The sequence below is a fragment of the Cervus elaphus genome, chromosome 8, assembly GCF_910594005.1.
Source record: "Cervus elaphus chromosome 8, mCerEla1.1, whole genome shotgun sequence".
Classification (NCBI taxonomy): Eukaryota; Metazoa; Chordata; class Mammalia; order Artiodactyla; family Cervidae; genus Cervus; species Cervus elaphus.
Window position 1 is genome coordinate 7,254,940 of NC_057822.1, and position 16,485 is coordinate 7,271,424.

The following is a 16,485-nucleotide window of genomic DNA, read 5'->3' on the forward strand; positions in this document are numbered from 1 at the left end:
TTCCCAGGCAATAATAGTGGAGTGGATTTCCTTCTCCAGAGGGTCTTCCAGACCCAGGGATTGAACTTATATCTCTTGCTCTGCAAGCGGATTCTTTACCTCTGAAGCACTGGGGAAACCCTTGCCCTCTGGGAAGTTCTAACCCATGAGTAGTACTCCTTAAATATTTCATTCTTTCTCCCCTTCCTTTTCCTTTTCATTGCCTTCTTTGGATTTATGAATATTAAGGATTCTCATCTGAACCCTATTTTTTTTGGTAAATTAATTTATTCATTTTAATTGGAGGCTAATTACTTTACAATATTGTAATGGTTTTTGCCATACATTCACATGAATCAGCCATGGGTGTACATGTGTCCCCCATCCTGAACCCCTCTCCCACCTCCTATTTTACCCACTGACCACCCTGAACTGCCCCAAGGGTTTCTGAGACAGCAACCGAACTGTCTTCGGCTGATGGTTCCCCCTGGTGGCCAAGGGGAGAACTGTCTGGTCCAGAGCCTCCCGGCGCCTCCTTTCTCCTGCGTCCGTCTCCCTTCCCTGCTCTGTTGCTCTCACACTTAAGTTACTTCCGGTTACAGTTCGTCTCTCACTAACAGGTCAAAACGCGTCTTCCTCCTGCCCCTTCCTCATCAGAGTGGGAAGGGAAAACTGGCTCAAGCAACTGAAGGGCCGAGTGGGGGTGCGGGTGGGAGGGTAGGGGACGGGGCTGGGGTCTCAGAGCTGTGTCCCTCTGTCCAGGATGACAGACTGAAGAGGGGCACAGAGGGATCCAGCCTTGCCCTGTGGGACCCTGGAGGAGCCCTCATCCCCCATGGCCCTGTTCTCTCGGTGGAAACTCAGGCAAATCCTGCGCGTTCCTCGGGCTGGGGGTTTGGGAGGCCGGGAGTCTTCAGATATCTCAGATTGAAATACTGCCCCCCCTACTTTCAGCTCCCCACCCCCATCCAGGGGGTTAGATGGGGGTGGATCTAGGGGGATATTTGAGACCAATGAATAGGAAAACTATTGATATAATAGCATGGGTTTTTCCACTTGCCTAAGAGGAATCACTAAAGGACTTTATTAAAAGCCTGATTCCCTAGGAGCTGTGGATCCAGCAGGTCTGGGCTGGGGCTGAGGAAGATGTATTTTTTGTAAGCTTCTCAAGGGCTTTTCATGGTGAGGCAAGTTTAGGAAACCTCACCTAAACCCTCTGAGCCACATTTTCCTCCTTTGCAGAATATCAGCGATGCCGCCTATCACGGCAGGTTAATGGAAGAAGGAGCCATCAAGAGCAGGAACTTCCCAACAGCGAGGCTGAGTCCCGCCTCCTCTTACTACTCCTTGACCGGCTCTGCTGGACTCTTATTCATTTGCTCTTGGGCTGGGCTCTGCGTGACTTGGAGGCTGGTGACACCAGACTCACCTTTCTCTGGACTGGGTGGGGCCAGGCTGCAGTGTGGTCAAGGTCTAGGACACTCAGGAATGCCAGCGCCCCAGCCGGGCTCCGGGGCCTCGGACGCTCTGCCCCCTAGCTAGTTCCAGCTGTTTCTGTAGCCTGAGTTTCCTGCCTGGCAGGCCGGAGACCTGAGAGGGCATGAAGCCTAGCGGACGCAGGGCCAGGCTGAGGAGGGTCACAGGACTCAGAGACTCATGGACTGTAGGAACAACAGTTACCCCAGGGAGCTTAGAGAGCTTTGCAGCCTTGTGAATTGGAAGAGATGTTTACAGCTTTTAATTAAAAACTCTCTGACACCCTGACCCACTCACCTGGTGAGAAGAGTCCAGCTGGCAAGTTGGTTTTCATGACTAAACCAGGTGAGACAGTCCACCTTTGGCCAAGTTCACCCCGAGTGACAGGAAGCAGGCTTGTTTGCAGTGTGGGGGCAGAGAGCAATCATCAGGGCCAATGTAGCAGCTGCCGGGAGGAGAATGGGCCAGCCCACCCTCCACCAGGGAGATACTGGGTCTAGACCAGTGACCCTGAAGAGATGTTAAATATTAATTACAGATAAGGACTGTGCTGCCTGGCGCTGTGTTGCAGGGAGGGGAGGGGTGAGGAATAGGAGGGGAGACGTGCTGGGTACAGTGAAGGGAGGGCATTGCCCACCCAGAAAGTGTCTCACCAGGGCAACTGCACTTTGACCCTGTTGCTCAGCTATGTTCAGACAGGGCTTTGGGATGTTCAGAGGGGGATGGGGGCTCTGGCCCCTCAGGGTCCCCATTGGGGCCCTCCCCTCCTTGTGTCCCTGGAGTCTCATCCGGCACAAATCCAAACTGCTGTGGGAAGTTCCTTCTCTTGATGAAGACAAAACATACTAGAGTTGGGGGACTTCCTTGGGGGTCCAGTGGTTAAGACTTCCCCGTTCAGTGCAGGGGATGTGGGTTCAATCCCTGTCCAGGGAGCTCAGATCCCACATGCCTCGCTGCCAAAACACCAAAACATAAAACCAAAGCAATATTATAACAAATTCAATAAAGAATTTAAAATAATGGTCTGCATACATTTTTTTTTTTTTTAGAGAAAGCACTAATTTTGAACTCTAACTGTGTCATGGCTTTAGCGGGGGCACAGTGGGGGAGCCCCCTTCTTCTCCTTGGGCCTCTGTTTCCTCATCACAAGGATCACAGGAGATGCAGTGACACAAAGGATGTGACTGCATGCTGGAAGCTCAGATGAGAACCTGCTTTTACGGAGGAGCAGAGGCAGGGGCAGAACGGTGGCGTGGCCCTGCCCTGCCTCTGGGGGTGGGGGCTGCTGGGGAGACAGGTCCTCTGAGAAGGCTGCTGCCACCCCCAAAATAGCTTCCACCTAAGAGCTCGAGGAGGAGGTTCCATGTGTCTCTGGGACCCTGTTTCCTGCAGTCCCTTCCCTGGCCTCCTCCTAGGCAGTCCAGACCCTCTGGCTTGGCCTGGAACAATTCTGAGGAAATCAAGAAAATCTGAGAAAATGCCTGATCAACCTGAATTGGGGGGTTAAAAAAAAATCACAATAGAAGACAGCTAATAGTTTATTGGACATGGCCCATGTGCCAGGCGCTGTGAAACACTTTACAGACATGATTTAATCTCAGCCTCGCCACAATCCCATGCGGTAGGTGTGACTATCTGCATTATACAGATGAGGAAACTGAGATTTCAAACAGTGATTCATTTGCTTGTAGTCACATGGTTGGGAAGTATTAAGGCTGGAATTGGAACCCAGCTGGGCTGAACCCAAGGCTGAGTTTCCAAAGTTGGGAAGTAAGTACAGTTTGTGGTTGTGTCTCCTTCAGGCACCCCGTGGCCCCAGGTTCCTTTCAAACCCCGCTCCCAGGATAGGGTCTGAAACTCCTGCTGACAGAGAGGGTTTCTGTATTCTCCCTCCCTGCTGGACCTGCCTTTCACTTGGGGTCCAGCCTCCAGCAGAGGATGGAAGTTGAAACAGTGCAGTTTCAGGCAGTAGCCCTGGTTGGGGCTGAGCCGCACCCGGCCCTGGAGTCTTGCCATCTCACAGGTTGTTCTGGTTCTGCCCAGTCTGCTAGGAGGCGTCCCTTTTCAGGCTCCTTTTTTCCTTCTTTGGGGAATCATAGAGGAGGCAGAGACCTCAGTCTGCTGAACCAGATTATGAAACTGGCCAGGAAAGGAGTGAAGAGGGGTAGGCTCCAGGAGGACTCTGTATCCGGTGCGTTGGGAGCCGGGGCCCTGGGTCTCTGGGAGGTCTCCTCGCATCGACCCCCTCTCTCTGACTGTGTCCTGCCCTGCCGAGCTCGGCTGCTCAAGCTCGTTTGCCCATGGTACGCCTCTGAAACTCTGGCTGGAGCTCTTCTCACATCTATTTTGCTCCAAAGGGATCATAGCCGAGGCAAGGGTCCAGCCTCCTCCTCTGCGGGTTCCTCAAGGGCACCCACCCGGGGCCGGGCTGCAGAGGGCGCAGTGTCCCTGGGTGAGGGAGGGACGGCCAAGGATGTGAACTGGGGGCTGGTGGGGACAGGAGGAAGCCCCAGGCCTGCCCTGCTCTCCGCTCAGGACTCCCACTGCACGGTCAGGGCCAGGCCTCGGAACAGCGAGTCCAGCTCCGTGGACGACTCCAGGTCTGGGGCCTGAAGGCCTGGGCTCTCGGCCTCCATCTTGGACGCCGGATCCTCGTCACTGGGACACACGAGGGACTCCAGCAGGCCCCAGGGACTTGGACACTCGTCCATGGGGGAACATGGGAGGGACGGAGTCTGCAAAGGGAGGGCCCCGGGGTGGCCCTCGATCTGGACAGAGGAAAGGAGGGGCAGCTGGCCCCGTAGGGAGCTTCGTGTTCCTGGCCCCCTTTGGCCGATGGAATCAGAGTCAGAGTCTGAGTCTGTGTGAACCCCTAGATGCTGGTGGAAGGATTTTGCTTCTTGGGGGTCCTCCATGGACAAGGGGGTCACCTCCTGTAGCGAAAGGCCACCTGGGCTGCAGCTGCCAGCTGGCGCCTCTTTCTGGAGCTGCCCCTTAGTTCCGAGGTGTTTGGGACCAGAGCGTGTCACAGGTGGGGAGTCTCTCCCAGACCCTTCCCCGCACAACCCGTAGGAAGGAGGCCAGCTGTCCGGAGTGGCCCGCGGGGTGTAGGAAGGAAGCCGGGCCTCTGAGACAGCCTGTGGGGTGTAGGAGGGGGGTTTACCTTCCAGGGTTACCTGAGGTGCGTAGGATGGGGGCCTGCCCTCGGGTGCAGCCTGGGGGGCATAGGACGGCGTGAGGAGTCCTGGGTGAGGTGGTCCTCTGGAGGGCTGGAGGACGGGGAGGTCTGGCTGCCCGAGGTAGGCAATCTCAGGCAGGCCATGCCGTGGTGGGGGTCCCAGGGTCTCCGTGGGGTCATAGAACTTGACTTCGGAGTACTGGACAGGCTGGGCCAGACTGCCAGAGCTGCTGAGGTCGAAGATGGGGATCAGGGTGTGCTCCTGGATGAACTGCAGAGGCTGGAAGGGCAGGATATGCTGGACATCCTAGGCAGGGAGAACAGCACGCCCATTAGAGTGCCTTCTCAGCTCCCCCCCACCGCCCCCGAGGATGCTGCGGGCACTGCAGTCCTCCCCCGGGGTGGGAGCGAGGGCATGGGTAGACTGTCTGAGGGCTTTTCCAAGATCTATAAGCCCTGCCTCCTTTCCCAGGGATTCCTCTAAGTGCTGGGGCCTCTGTGAAGGAACAGGGCTCTGGCCCCATTAGCTGAGGCCCACTTCCAGAGTCTGGCTTGGCCAGGGAGAGCGGTGAGTCAGGCTGTGATTTCCCCAGGAGGTGGGTATTCTGGAAGGAGTTGGCTCAGATTTGGGATGACCTTGGGTGATGCTCCCCAGGTGGTGCTTCAACTGCTCTTCAGCTCCCAAAGGGTCTCATGGAGGGAGAAAGGAGGGGAAGGGTGGGGGAAAGCGGAGGCCAGGAGAGTTTACAGGAAATGGCCCAGATGGGCTTTGACTTGGAGGGGCCGATGGGCCAACTCCTCCAGCCCCAGACTATCCAGGCTCTGCAGCAGGCAGAGATGCCCCAGGCTCGGGCTGCTGATATGACACATGTGGTTTGTTAAGGCTTAATTTAGAAAAATTAGTTGCCAAGACTTGAAACATGGGAGAGTTCACATTACCATCTGAAATTCTGACTTCTGAAAAAAATGCAAAGATGTGGCCACACTGGGCCCGTGATCCCACGTGGCAGAGCCTGCCTGGGCTGCCCATTCAGATAGGGCGTGTGCCCCCTTGAAAACCACATGGCTTTTCTGTTCCACGCCTTCTCTTCCCAAGCTCCTAGCTCTCGTCGGTCCACCCCAGGGGCTGCCAGCCATGTCTCTAGGTTGGCGGGAGAAGCGAGAGAGAGCCGGGGGTCCCTGGGCCCATGCCCTCCCCAGGGCCCCTGCTCACCAGGGAGCTGGGAGGTGGAGGTGGCTTGGTGATGTATCTGTAGCTCAGGTAGCAGAGCCCTGCGACCAGGAAGCCCATGGAGAACAGGAAGGCGCTGGAGAAGGAGTAGGTCCACGTCCGATCTGGGTCAACAAGAGGCAAAGCAGGAAGGCTGAGGCTGTCAGTGTGGGCGCTGGCAACTTGGGCCTTGTCCCCCAACCCCACCTCTCGGGTCAGGCTCGGGAAGCCCTCTTCTACCCCCAAGACTTACGGGGCCGGGGCAAGGGCATAAATGGAGGGCCACACACCATACGTCTAAATATTAAGAATTTATAAATCGTGTTTTTACATTGTTAAGTTAAAGATGTTCTGTGCCCCCTTCTTGACAAATATACTTTTCATAACAACCTGGAAGGCTTGAAGCTTGCTTCTTGGATGCCTTGGGGTGCAGAGTAGAAAGACAGAAGTGCAGGGGGGAGTTCCTGCTTGGCTCCAACCCACACTGTCAGGGACATCATGCACAAGGATATGGGCTCATGGTCAAGTTCATCCATGGCCCCTACAATACCCATCCTTTGGCCACCCTTTGGAGTGAGGGCTTGCCCTCTGGAAAAAAGACCCAAGGAGGAGACCTGCCGAGACTGGACACAGGCTCCAGCCATTGATACAGGGGGTTTGGGGCTCACAGATTCCATGGGGATCTGCCCGCTTGGACCTAAGGACCCTTCATCTTGTGGGGAGGGCCATGACCAGGGCAGGGCTGGAGCAGGACCTTACAAGGGCCCCTCTTGTCTGGGTCTAAGGGAAGTCCTGCCTTCCCGGTGGGGGCTTGGGAAAGAGGCAAAGGGAGGGGAGATGGACAATGAGAGGGACCCGACTTGCCCATGTCTCAGTCAAGGTCTGAGCTATGTATTGGGAAGACCTCACTCAGGAGGGAGCCTGGGAGGCATCACCCTTTCTAAAGTAGAAGGAGAGGACAGGTAAGGGCTTTAGTGCTGAGCCTCCTCCCTATAGTCCTGTATCTTTGGAATGGGTGCCTGCAGCCAGTTCTTGGCATGACACACTTCTTGTCACCAACCCAGGTGGGACTGGAAAGTAGTTTGGTAAAGAAGAGGTAGCTGGGGTTTTTGTTAAAACTGGTGATTTGGGACTTCCCTGGTGGTCTAGTGGTTGAGAAGCCATCTCAAATACGGGGAATGGTGGTTTGATCCCTGGTTGGAAAACTCAGCTCCCACATGCTGCCGGGCAACTAGACCACTGTGCCGCAATTAAAGAAGGCCCGTGCACTGCAACAAGGACACAGTACAGCCAAAACAAACCAACAGGAAGCTGATGATTTGGATTACCCAGCAGTCTTGACTTTCCAAGTCACCCTCCTTTGGTTCCTGGCCCCTGTGTGGCTTCAGCTTGGGTGATCATCAGTTGCCAGTGACCTTGGCAATGACTGTGAACCCTGGGAACTGCTGGAGACTTTACTTCCAGGCCTCTCCTCTCTCCTTCCCAAGTCCCTGTGGCTTGGGCCTCTCTGGGTAGCTTCCCACTTGAGTGATACCCTGTCCCCTGGCCCGTGATACTCCCATCACTCTACTGGGGAGAGGACAGGAGCCACTTGTTTCTACACGACATGCCTAACGTGACTGGAAAACTGCAGCTCCCTGTCCCAGGACACGGACTTGGAACATTTCTGCCATCTCACTCACGGGGAAGGAGGAAGACATGACAGAAACAGCACTGGAAAGTGGGGTGTTAGAGGTCTGGTCCAGTCACTGATGTGTTCTTCTGCATGACCCTCTCTGGTCTAAGATTTATTATTAATAATAACTGTAGCCAGTGATGACTGAGCTCTTAATACATGTCAAGCACTGTGTAGAGGGCTCTACCAATGTTATCCTACCAAACAGATGGCTATGTATGCTCCCTCCTTACAAATAGTGAAGCTGAGTCTCAGAGAGGTTAAGTGACTTGTGTGACTAGGTCAACCAGCTACTCAGCGGCGGAGCCAGGGTTGACATGTGTAACTCTAAAGCTCATCCTCACAGCCAAGACACAACGATACCTTTGTTTTCTTGTCTGTTAAATTAGGATATGGGGTAAGCCAAGCCCTAGACCCCTTTCCAGCATCAGGATGCTGGCATGATGGCCCAAGACATTCAGAGATGTAGATAAAGGAGGGGTCCTGGGCTCTGGGGTAAGACAGACTCCTGGATACAGGGTCAAGGGCAGGACGGTTCATCTCGAAATAGAAGTAAGAGGAATAAGTGTGCAGTAGAGGGGACTGGCTCTAAATGAAATTGCAGAGTGGTGATTAGAGCCCAATCTTCAAAATCAGATGAACCTAATTAGGTTCACCGATCAGCTGTGTGATCATGGGCAAGTTGCTTAAGCTCTCAGAGCCAGAGTTCCTCCTCTGTAAGACGGGGATGAGGTTACCCAACTTGCCGGATTGTAGTAAGGATTCAATGGGATAATATATGTAAAGCATTTTCCACAGTGTTTGGCACTAGAGTACGTACTTAATAAATTGTAGGACTTCTTATTAATATTCTTCATTATAAAGGATAAGGCACCTTCTATATGTCACCAAGAAATGGTCACTAAAAAGTATGATTCATATAAAAGCAGCTACAGTCTTAGAAAAAAATGATATCATGAGTTAGATCATGTAAGATATGGGTAGATCAGAAGGATATGGGTGGAGTGGTCTGCAAGTTGTCAATAAGCAAGGGGACGGGGCGAGCCGGGAATGGAGGAGATTTATCCAGTAAGGTCCGAGGAGAGGGTCACAAATCATATATACACTCCTAGCTCACTGCCTGTGACGTTGGTTTCTTTTTTCTAGTTCTTCCACTGCCAAGTTCTATTCCGGTCTTCGTTTGGCCCTTTCCCCAGGAAGGGCATGCCCCGTTCAAGTGGCCGGTGCTGGCTGGTCCACCACGCATATTTTCCCATGAACATTAAAGTACTGGGACTTGGGTAGAGAAGTCAGTCTCTTACGGGCTCTTGGAGAAACCGTTGAGCTGAATTTCTGAATAAAGCTGAGGACCAGAACCTAACTGATGATGATTCTACCAAGCTGCAGTTATACCCTTGGGTCCAGCCTCTAAATTGCCTGACCTCTGTTCATCAGAACAGAAATCACCTACTGACATCATTAATCTAAAATGAAGACTAGGGTGGAAACTGTTTTCCAAATCCATCCAATCCAATGCTATCACTTTCATCCTCTAAACTTACAGCATTACATTTCTATCTCTATGAAAATAAACACAAGTAAAAATATCATGATGCTTACAATGAGAGTTGAGTTTCAATGTGCTAGAGGAAAGGAACATGGGACACCACCTCCTTGAGCCAGTGACTCAAAACGATTTCTATAGAAGCATAGTGATGACAGTGTCTTCCCTGGAATTAGGCCTCGTTCTGTCTGTCACCACCGATGCAATTTTGGGCAAGTTACTTAACCACTCTGCACCTCAGTTTTCTCAGCGGAACCAAGATGCTTCATAGATAGCTCATGAGAATTGTGTTTTGTCGTGTCTGGTCCCTGGCTGGTACTGCAGAAATGCTATTATAATCACTTATTTTTATTTGACCTGGGAAGGTATTGAGGGATCTTTTTATCTTTTCTGCTCTCCCATCAGCAGATTATTTCCCAGGATGTCTCACTTGAGTTAATATCAAGTTGAATTTGCTTTGCCAGGATACACACGCAGTTTGCCAGAGAGAGGAAATTCAGACATAGGCTGGAGGGTGGAGATTAAACATTTGCTATGATAACCCACCAGCTAACTCATTTATGGATAAACAAAGATTGACTTTAATAATACACTGGTAATCCTTCTGTGTGTGTGTGTGTGTGTGTGTGTGTTTGTGTTTGTGTTTAGAGCACTTTCAAGCCTCACCTGGGTAATTAGGAGGAAAGCACAGAGTCAAGGTTTGAATTCAGCAGTCCCACCTCCCTCTGGCTTCAGCTGAACTTACCTGGCAGCGTTTTCACTTGGCATACATAAGGGGCGCTCTCCCTGAATAAGTTTGGAATACAAATCATGATGGTCCCAAGGAACTCCGTGTCAGGGGTCAGGCCGACAAACTCAAATTCTCTCTTATTCCCTTCAAGGTCCTGAATTTGACAGAGAACACAGAGCAACACCTCTTATACACCAACCTCCATAAGAAGCCTGCTTACAACTCTGCCAGGGTCATTGCACTTAGTAAAATGGTGAGACCAGCTGCCCAAACCATACACTGGCAGGGCAGTCTGCAGTGCTCCATTCCCAGTCCCCTAACTTCTGGTTTCTCCCTAAAGTTGCAAGCTCTCCCTAAAGTTGCAAGCTCAGTGTACTTTCACTTGGAACAGTGCCTGGGATTTAGTATGCACTCTGTAAATACTAGTTGCTGTTATATTACCACCATCAGGGTGGCACCACCACAATCACTGTCAGCAACACCATCACCATCATGACCACCATGACCACCACCATCATCACCACAATCACTGTCACCAACAACATCACCATCATGACCACCACCACCACAATCACTGTCACCAACATCACCATCATGACCACCATGACCACCACCATCATCACCACCATCACTGTCACCACCACCATCACCATCATGACCACCATGACCACCACCATCATCACCACAATCACTGTCACCAACAACATCACCATCATGACCACCATGACCACCACCATCATCACCACAATCACTGTCACCAACACCATCACCATCATGACCACCATCACCACCACAATCACTGTCACCAATACCATCACCATCATGACCACCATGACCACCACCATCACCACCACAATCACTGTCACCAACAACATCACCATCATGACCACCATGACCACCACCATCACCACCACAATCACTGTCACCAACATCACCATCATGACCACCATGACCACCACCATCACCACCACAATCACTGTCACCAACATCACCATCATGACCACCACCACTGCCACCATCACCACCACCATCACTGTCACCAACATCACCATCATGACCACCATGACCACCACCATCACTGTCACCAATACCATCACCATCATGACCACCATGACCACCACCATCACCACAATCACTGTCACCACCACCATCACCATCATGACCACCACCACTGCCACCATCACCACCACCATCACTGTCACCAACATCACCATCATGACCACCATGACCACCACCATCACCACCACCATCACTGTCACCAATACCATCACCATCATGACCACCATGACCACCACCATCACCACAATCACTGTCACCACCACCATCACCATCATGACCACCACCACTGCCACCATCACCACCACCATCACTGTCACCAACATCACCATCATGACCACCATGACCACCACCATCACCACCACAATCACTGTCACCAATACCATCACCATCATGACCACCATGACCACCACCATCATCACCACCATCACTGTCACCACCACCATCACCATCATGACCACCACCACTGCCACCATCACCACCACCATCACTGTCACCAACATCACCATCATGACCACCACCATCATCACCATAATCACTGTCATCAATACCATCACCATCATGACCACCATGACCACCACCATCACCACCACAATCACTGTCACCAATACCATCACCATCATGACCACCATCACCACCACAATCACTGTCACCAATACCATCACCATCATGACCACCATGACCACCAACATCATCACCACAATCACTGTCACCAACACCATCACCATCATGACCACCATGACCACCATCACCACAATCACTGTCACCACCACCACCATCATCACCACAATCACCACCACCTCTCCATTCTTCCTTCTTCTATTCTCCTTTTCCTCCTTTTTAAAATAAAATAACAAAAACCCTTCGAATATCCATCAATCTCTTACCTCCTCATTGCTTCTGTCTTGACTGGACCTCAATGTATTTGCCCTGGACTCTTGCAGTGGCCTCCTTACTAGTCCCCAGTCTCTGGTTTCGTCCCTGTCCACCTTTAGATTTAACCTTGTGTCATAGCGATCTCTCTAAACAATCAATATAATTGCAAAGCTCCTTTATTCAAAATCCTTTGATGGTCTAGGTCATATTACAGAGTGAAAAACCCTGGTCCTTGCCCACCTTGTTCACTCATCTCTCCTTACAGCTCACCTAATTAGTACTTTAGCCTCTGGTGATGTTGAATGCCTGCCACTCCTGCAGACACTTTGCTTCGGAAGCAAGCCCTTGCATTTTGTGCCTGCCCATCCTTCTGCTGGAGTTGCTTTTCAGTTCTTACCCACTTGTATGTCTCAAAACTCTCTGACCTTGAACTCCTTCCTTGGCTGCCTCATTCCATCATTCTGGCTCTCTTCCTCCCTCTCTAATTGTTCTTTTACTGGTTTCAGCCCCTCAGTGTTGTTTTTCTGAAAGTTTCACTCTTCATCTATTTTTTTCCCTCTTCTTCCACGTATTTTCTTGTTGATTTTTTTCTCAATCTGTGGCTCCTGTGATCACCAACGTGTGGATAACCCCCAAAGTGATCTCAGTAAGAGCTATGGAATTCCTGGGGCACATGGGCTGCTCCTTCCTGAACATCAGTCTGCGGGCTTCTCTAACCTCACATGTCTAAACATCCCGATCTCCTCTCTCTCGGTTCTGTCCCATCCCCAACCCCAAACTGGCAACTGTATTTGATTCCCTAGTTCAGTTCAGTTCACTTGCTCAGTCATGACCGACTCTTTGAGACTCCACGGACTGCAGCATGCCAGGCCTCCCTGTCCGTCACCAACTTCTGGAGCTTACTCAAATTCACATCCATTGAGTCGGTGATGCCATCCAACCATCTCATCCTCTGTTGTCCCCTTCTCCTGTCTTTAATCTGTTAATAATGTCTTTCTTATTCTAATATCCAAAGCACAAACCTTAAAGACATTTTTTGACAAATGCTCTCTCATATACTTTGTATATAATTGCCCTGAAATAATACACAAACTTTTCTTTAAAGGTCTAGGACCTATGTTCTTGGGAGTTTAAAGGCTAAGAATTTTCTTCTTTGGTTCTTTGCCTTTCAGCTATGCCTTCCCTCTTCCAGACACATGGAGGCCAAGGTTTAGGGTTATTTATTGCTTTTCTTTTGAAGGGGGTGAAGAAGTGCATGTGTGGATTTAACAACTTATTATTTTATGGAACTCTTATGGTTGAAATGATCTTGTGATACAATTCCAGTAGCGTTTTCAAGGTCCCAAGAGTCCTTCTTTCCCCAGTATTTTACTGCCTCCATCCTGGTTCAGGCCCTTTCCATTTCCAGCATGTACCATTGCAATAGCCCTCTGACTTCCCACCCTGATCATGCTTTCATTTCTATGTTTGATCTCTCTTCTTTCTCAGTAATTTACAGCTTCTATTGGACCAATCTCCCCTAAAATAACAACTATGAATTCTGGTTAAAATAAAAATTACTTTTAGGTATTGGAAAGTACATAAAGCAGGCAGATACTGGAGAAAGAAGGAAGGGAATGGCACCGAATAAATTTTTCTCCCTCTTTAGTATCTTTTGGCCTGAGGACAGGCCCCCATTTATACCACGTGGGGTGGGTAACAGATAGACAAAAACCTTGTGATCTTACTGGTTTGAACAAACAGAAGACAGAATTCAGGGCAATCATTAAAGTTAGAAAGTGAGGAGAGAAACCACAGATAGGAGAAGTTCCTAGAGAGGGAAGCCTAAACTCTATGTATAAACTTTGTCCAAATTCTTGGCTGATACCTAAGGTATGCACTAATAGAGTAGACTCCAAGCAGTCCAGGTAAGATTTCAACTGAACATTAAATAACTGAGATTTTGGAGCTTGAGGTTCAGCCAAATTAAGTGCCTAGAAAGACAAACAAAAATCAATATTCTTTGGAGGAACATAAGAACCCAGTCCTTTCAACATATCATTCACAATGTCTGGGATGCTTTCCAAAATTTTTAGGCATATAGAGAAGAAAAAAGTGTAATCCATACTCAGGAGAAAAGACGGTTAATTATGACTTACCCCAAGATAACCAAAACGTTTGAATTAGCAGACAATGATTTTAAAGTCAGTTAAGTTGCTCAGTCGTGTCCGCTCTTTGCAACCCCCATGGGTTGCCAGGCCTCCCTGTCCATCACCAACTCTAGGAGCTGGCTCAAATTCATGTCCATCGAGTTGGTGGTGCCTCCAGCCATCTCATACCCTGTCGTCCCCTTCTCCTGCCTTCAATCTTTCCCAGAATCGGGGTCTTTCCTAATGAATTAGTTCTTCACATCAGGTGGCCAAAGTATTGGAGTTTCAGTTTCAGTCCTTCTAATGAATATTCAGGACTGATTTCCTTTAGGATTGACTGGTTTGGTCTTGCAGTCCAAGGGACTCTCAAGAGTCTTCTCCAATACCACTGTTCAAAAATATCAATTTGTTGCCTCTCAGCCTTCTTTATGGTGCAACTCTCACATCCATACATGACTACTGGAAAAACCATAGCTTTAACTAGATGGACCTTTGTCAGCAAAGTAATGTCTTTGCTTTTTAATATGCTGTCTAGGTTGGGCATAGCTTTTCTTCCAAGGAGCAAGGGTCTTTTAATTTCATGGCTGCAGTCACCATCTGCAGTGATTTTGGAGCCCGAGAAAATAAAGTCTGTCACTGTTTCCATTGTTTCCCCTTCTATTTGCCTCAAAGTGATGGGCCTGGATGCCATGATCTTATTTTTTTTGAATGTTGAGTTTTAAGCCAGCCTTTTCACTCTTCTCTTTCACTTTCATCAAGAGGCTCTTTAGTTCTTCTCCACTTTCTGCCATAAAGATGCTGTCATCTGCGTATCTGAGGTTATTGATATTTCTCCCGACAATCTTGATTCCAGCTTGTGTTTCATCCAGCCCAGTGTTTCTCATGATGTACTCTGTAACAAGTTAAATAAGCAGGGTGACAATATACATCCATGATGTACTCCTTTCCCAATTTGGAACCAGTCTGTTGTTCCATGTCTGGTTCTAACTGTTGCTCTTTGATCTGCATACAGATTTCTCAGGAGGCAGGTAAAGTGGTCTGGTATTCCCATCTCTTTAAAAATTTTCCAGTTTGTTTTGATTCACACAGTCAAAGGCTTTGGTGTAGTCAATAAAGCAGAAGTAGAATGTTTTTCTGGAATTCTCTTGCTTTTTCTATGATCCAAAATTGGCAATTTGACAATTTGGTTGGCAATTTGATTGCTAGTTCCTCTGCCTTTTCTAAATCCAGTCTGAACATCTGGAAGTTATTGGTTCATGTACTGTTGAAGCCTAGCTTGGAGAATTTTGAGTGTTATTTTGCTAGCATGTGAAATGAGTGCAATTGTGTGGTAGTTTGAACATTATTTGGCATTGCCTTTCTTTGGAATTGGAATGAAAACTGCCCTTTTCCATTCCTATGGCCACTGATGAGTTTTCCAAATTTGCTGGCATATTGAGTGCAGCACATTAATAGTATCCTCTTTCAGGATTTGAAATAGTTCAGCTGGAATTCCATCACCTCCACTAGCTTTGTTCGTAGAGATGCTTCCTAAGGCCCACTTGACTTCATATTCCAGGATGTCTGGCTCTAGGTGAGTGATCACACCATGCTCTTTATCTGGGTCATTAAGATCTTTTTTGTATAGTTCTGCTGTGTATTCTTGCCACCTCTTCTTAATATCTTCTGCTTCTGCTTAGGTCCATACATTTTCTGTCCTTTATTGTGCCCTTCTTTGGATGAAATGTTCCTTTGGTATCTGTTATTTTTTTGAAGAGATCTCTAGTTTTTCCCATTTTATTGTTTTCCTCTATTTCTTTGCACTGATTACTTAGGAAGGTTTTCTTATTTCTCTTGCTATTCTTTGGAACTCTGCACTTAAATAGATATATCTTTCCTTTGGGAGAAAGCAATGGCACCCCACTTCAATACTCTTGCCTGGAAAATCCCGTGGATGGAGGAGCCTGGTAGGCTGCCGTCTATGGGGTCATAAAGAGTCAGACATGACTGAAGCCATTTAGCAGCAGCAGCAGCAGCAGCATCTTTCCTTTTCTCCTTTGCCTTTCACTTTTCTTCTTTTCTCAGCTATTTATAAGGCCTCCTCGGACAACCAGCTAATATAAGTATGCTCAAGGAAGTTAAGGAAAATGTGCTCATAATGAATGAATGGTTTTTCAGTAACATATAGAAACTATGAAAATTAGAGACTTCAGAACTGAAAAAAAAAATCTAAAAATGCCCGCTGAATAGTCTTAACAACAGATTGGAGATGACAGAAGCATCAAAGAACTTGAAAACAGATCAATAGAACACACAAAATTAGATAGTGGTGATGGTTGGAAAATTTCTTGAATATATGAAAACCACTGATCCTTATACTTTAAAGGGGGTGAATTTTATGGTAGGTGATTATATCTCAATTCTTAAAAAGGGAAAGACTATCAGAATGCTGTCTAAAGACATACATTTTAAACATAAAGGCACCAGCAGGAAGGTTCAAGAGGGAGGGGACACATGTATACCTGTGGCTGATTCATGTTGATGTATGGCAGAAACCATCACAGTATTGTAAAGCAATTATCCTCCAATTAAAAATAAAAGAAAATGTAAAAAATAAATATAAAGGCACCGATAGATTGAAAATATATGGATAT

At 48.7% G+C, this 16,485-nt stretch overlaps 1 protein-coding gene across 1 annotated transcript in view; it reads right to left on the bottom strand.

Moving 5' to 3' along the window:
* Positions 1–2,980: 2,980 nt before the first annotated feature.
* The window catches only part of IL22RA1 (interleukin 22 receptor subunit alpha 1), a 29,485-nt gene continuing 15,980 nt past the window's right edge, over positions 2,981–16,485 (bottom strand). The window contains exons 5-7 of the mRNA XM_043909246.1: positions 9,807–9,945; positions 5,847–5,968; positions 2,981–4,940 (exon numbers count right to left, since the gene is read on the bottom strand). Coding sequence (XP_043765181.1) covers positions 3,987–4,940; positions 5,847–5,968; positions 9,807–9,945 — 1,215 coding nt within the window. The 3' untranslated portion in view covers positions 2,981–3,986. The remainder of the gene's footprint in view (positions 4,941–5,846; positions 5,969–9,806; positions 9,946–16,485) is intronic.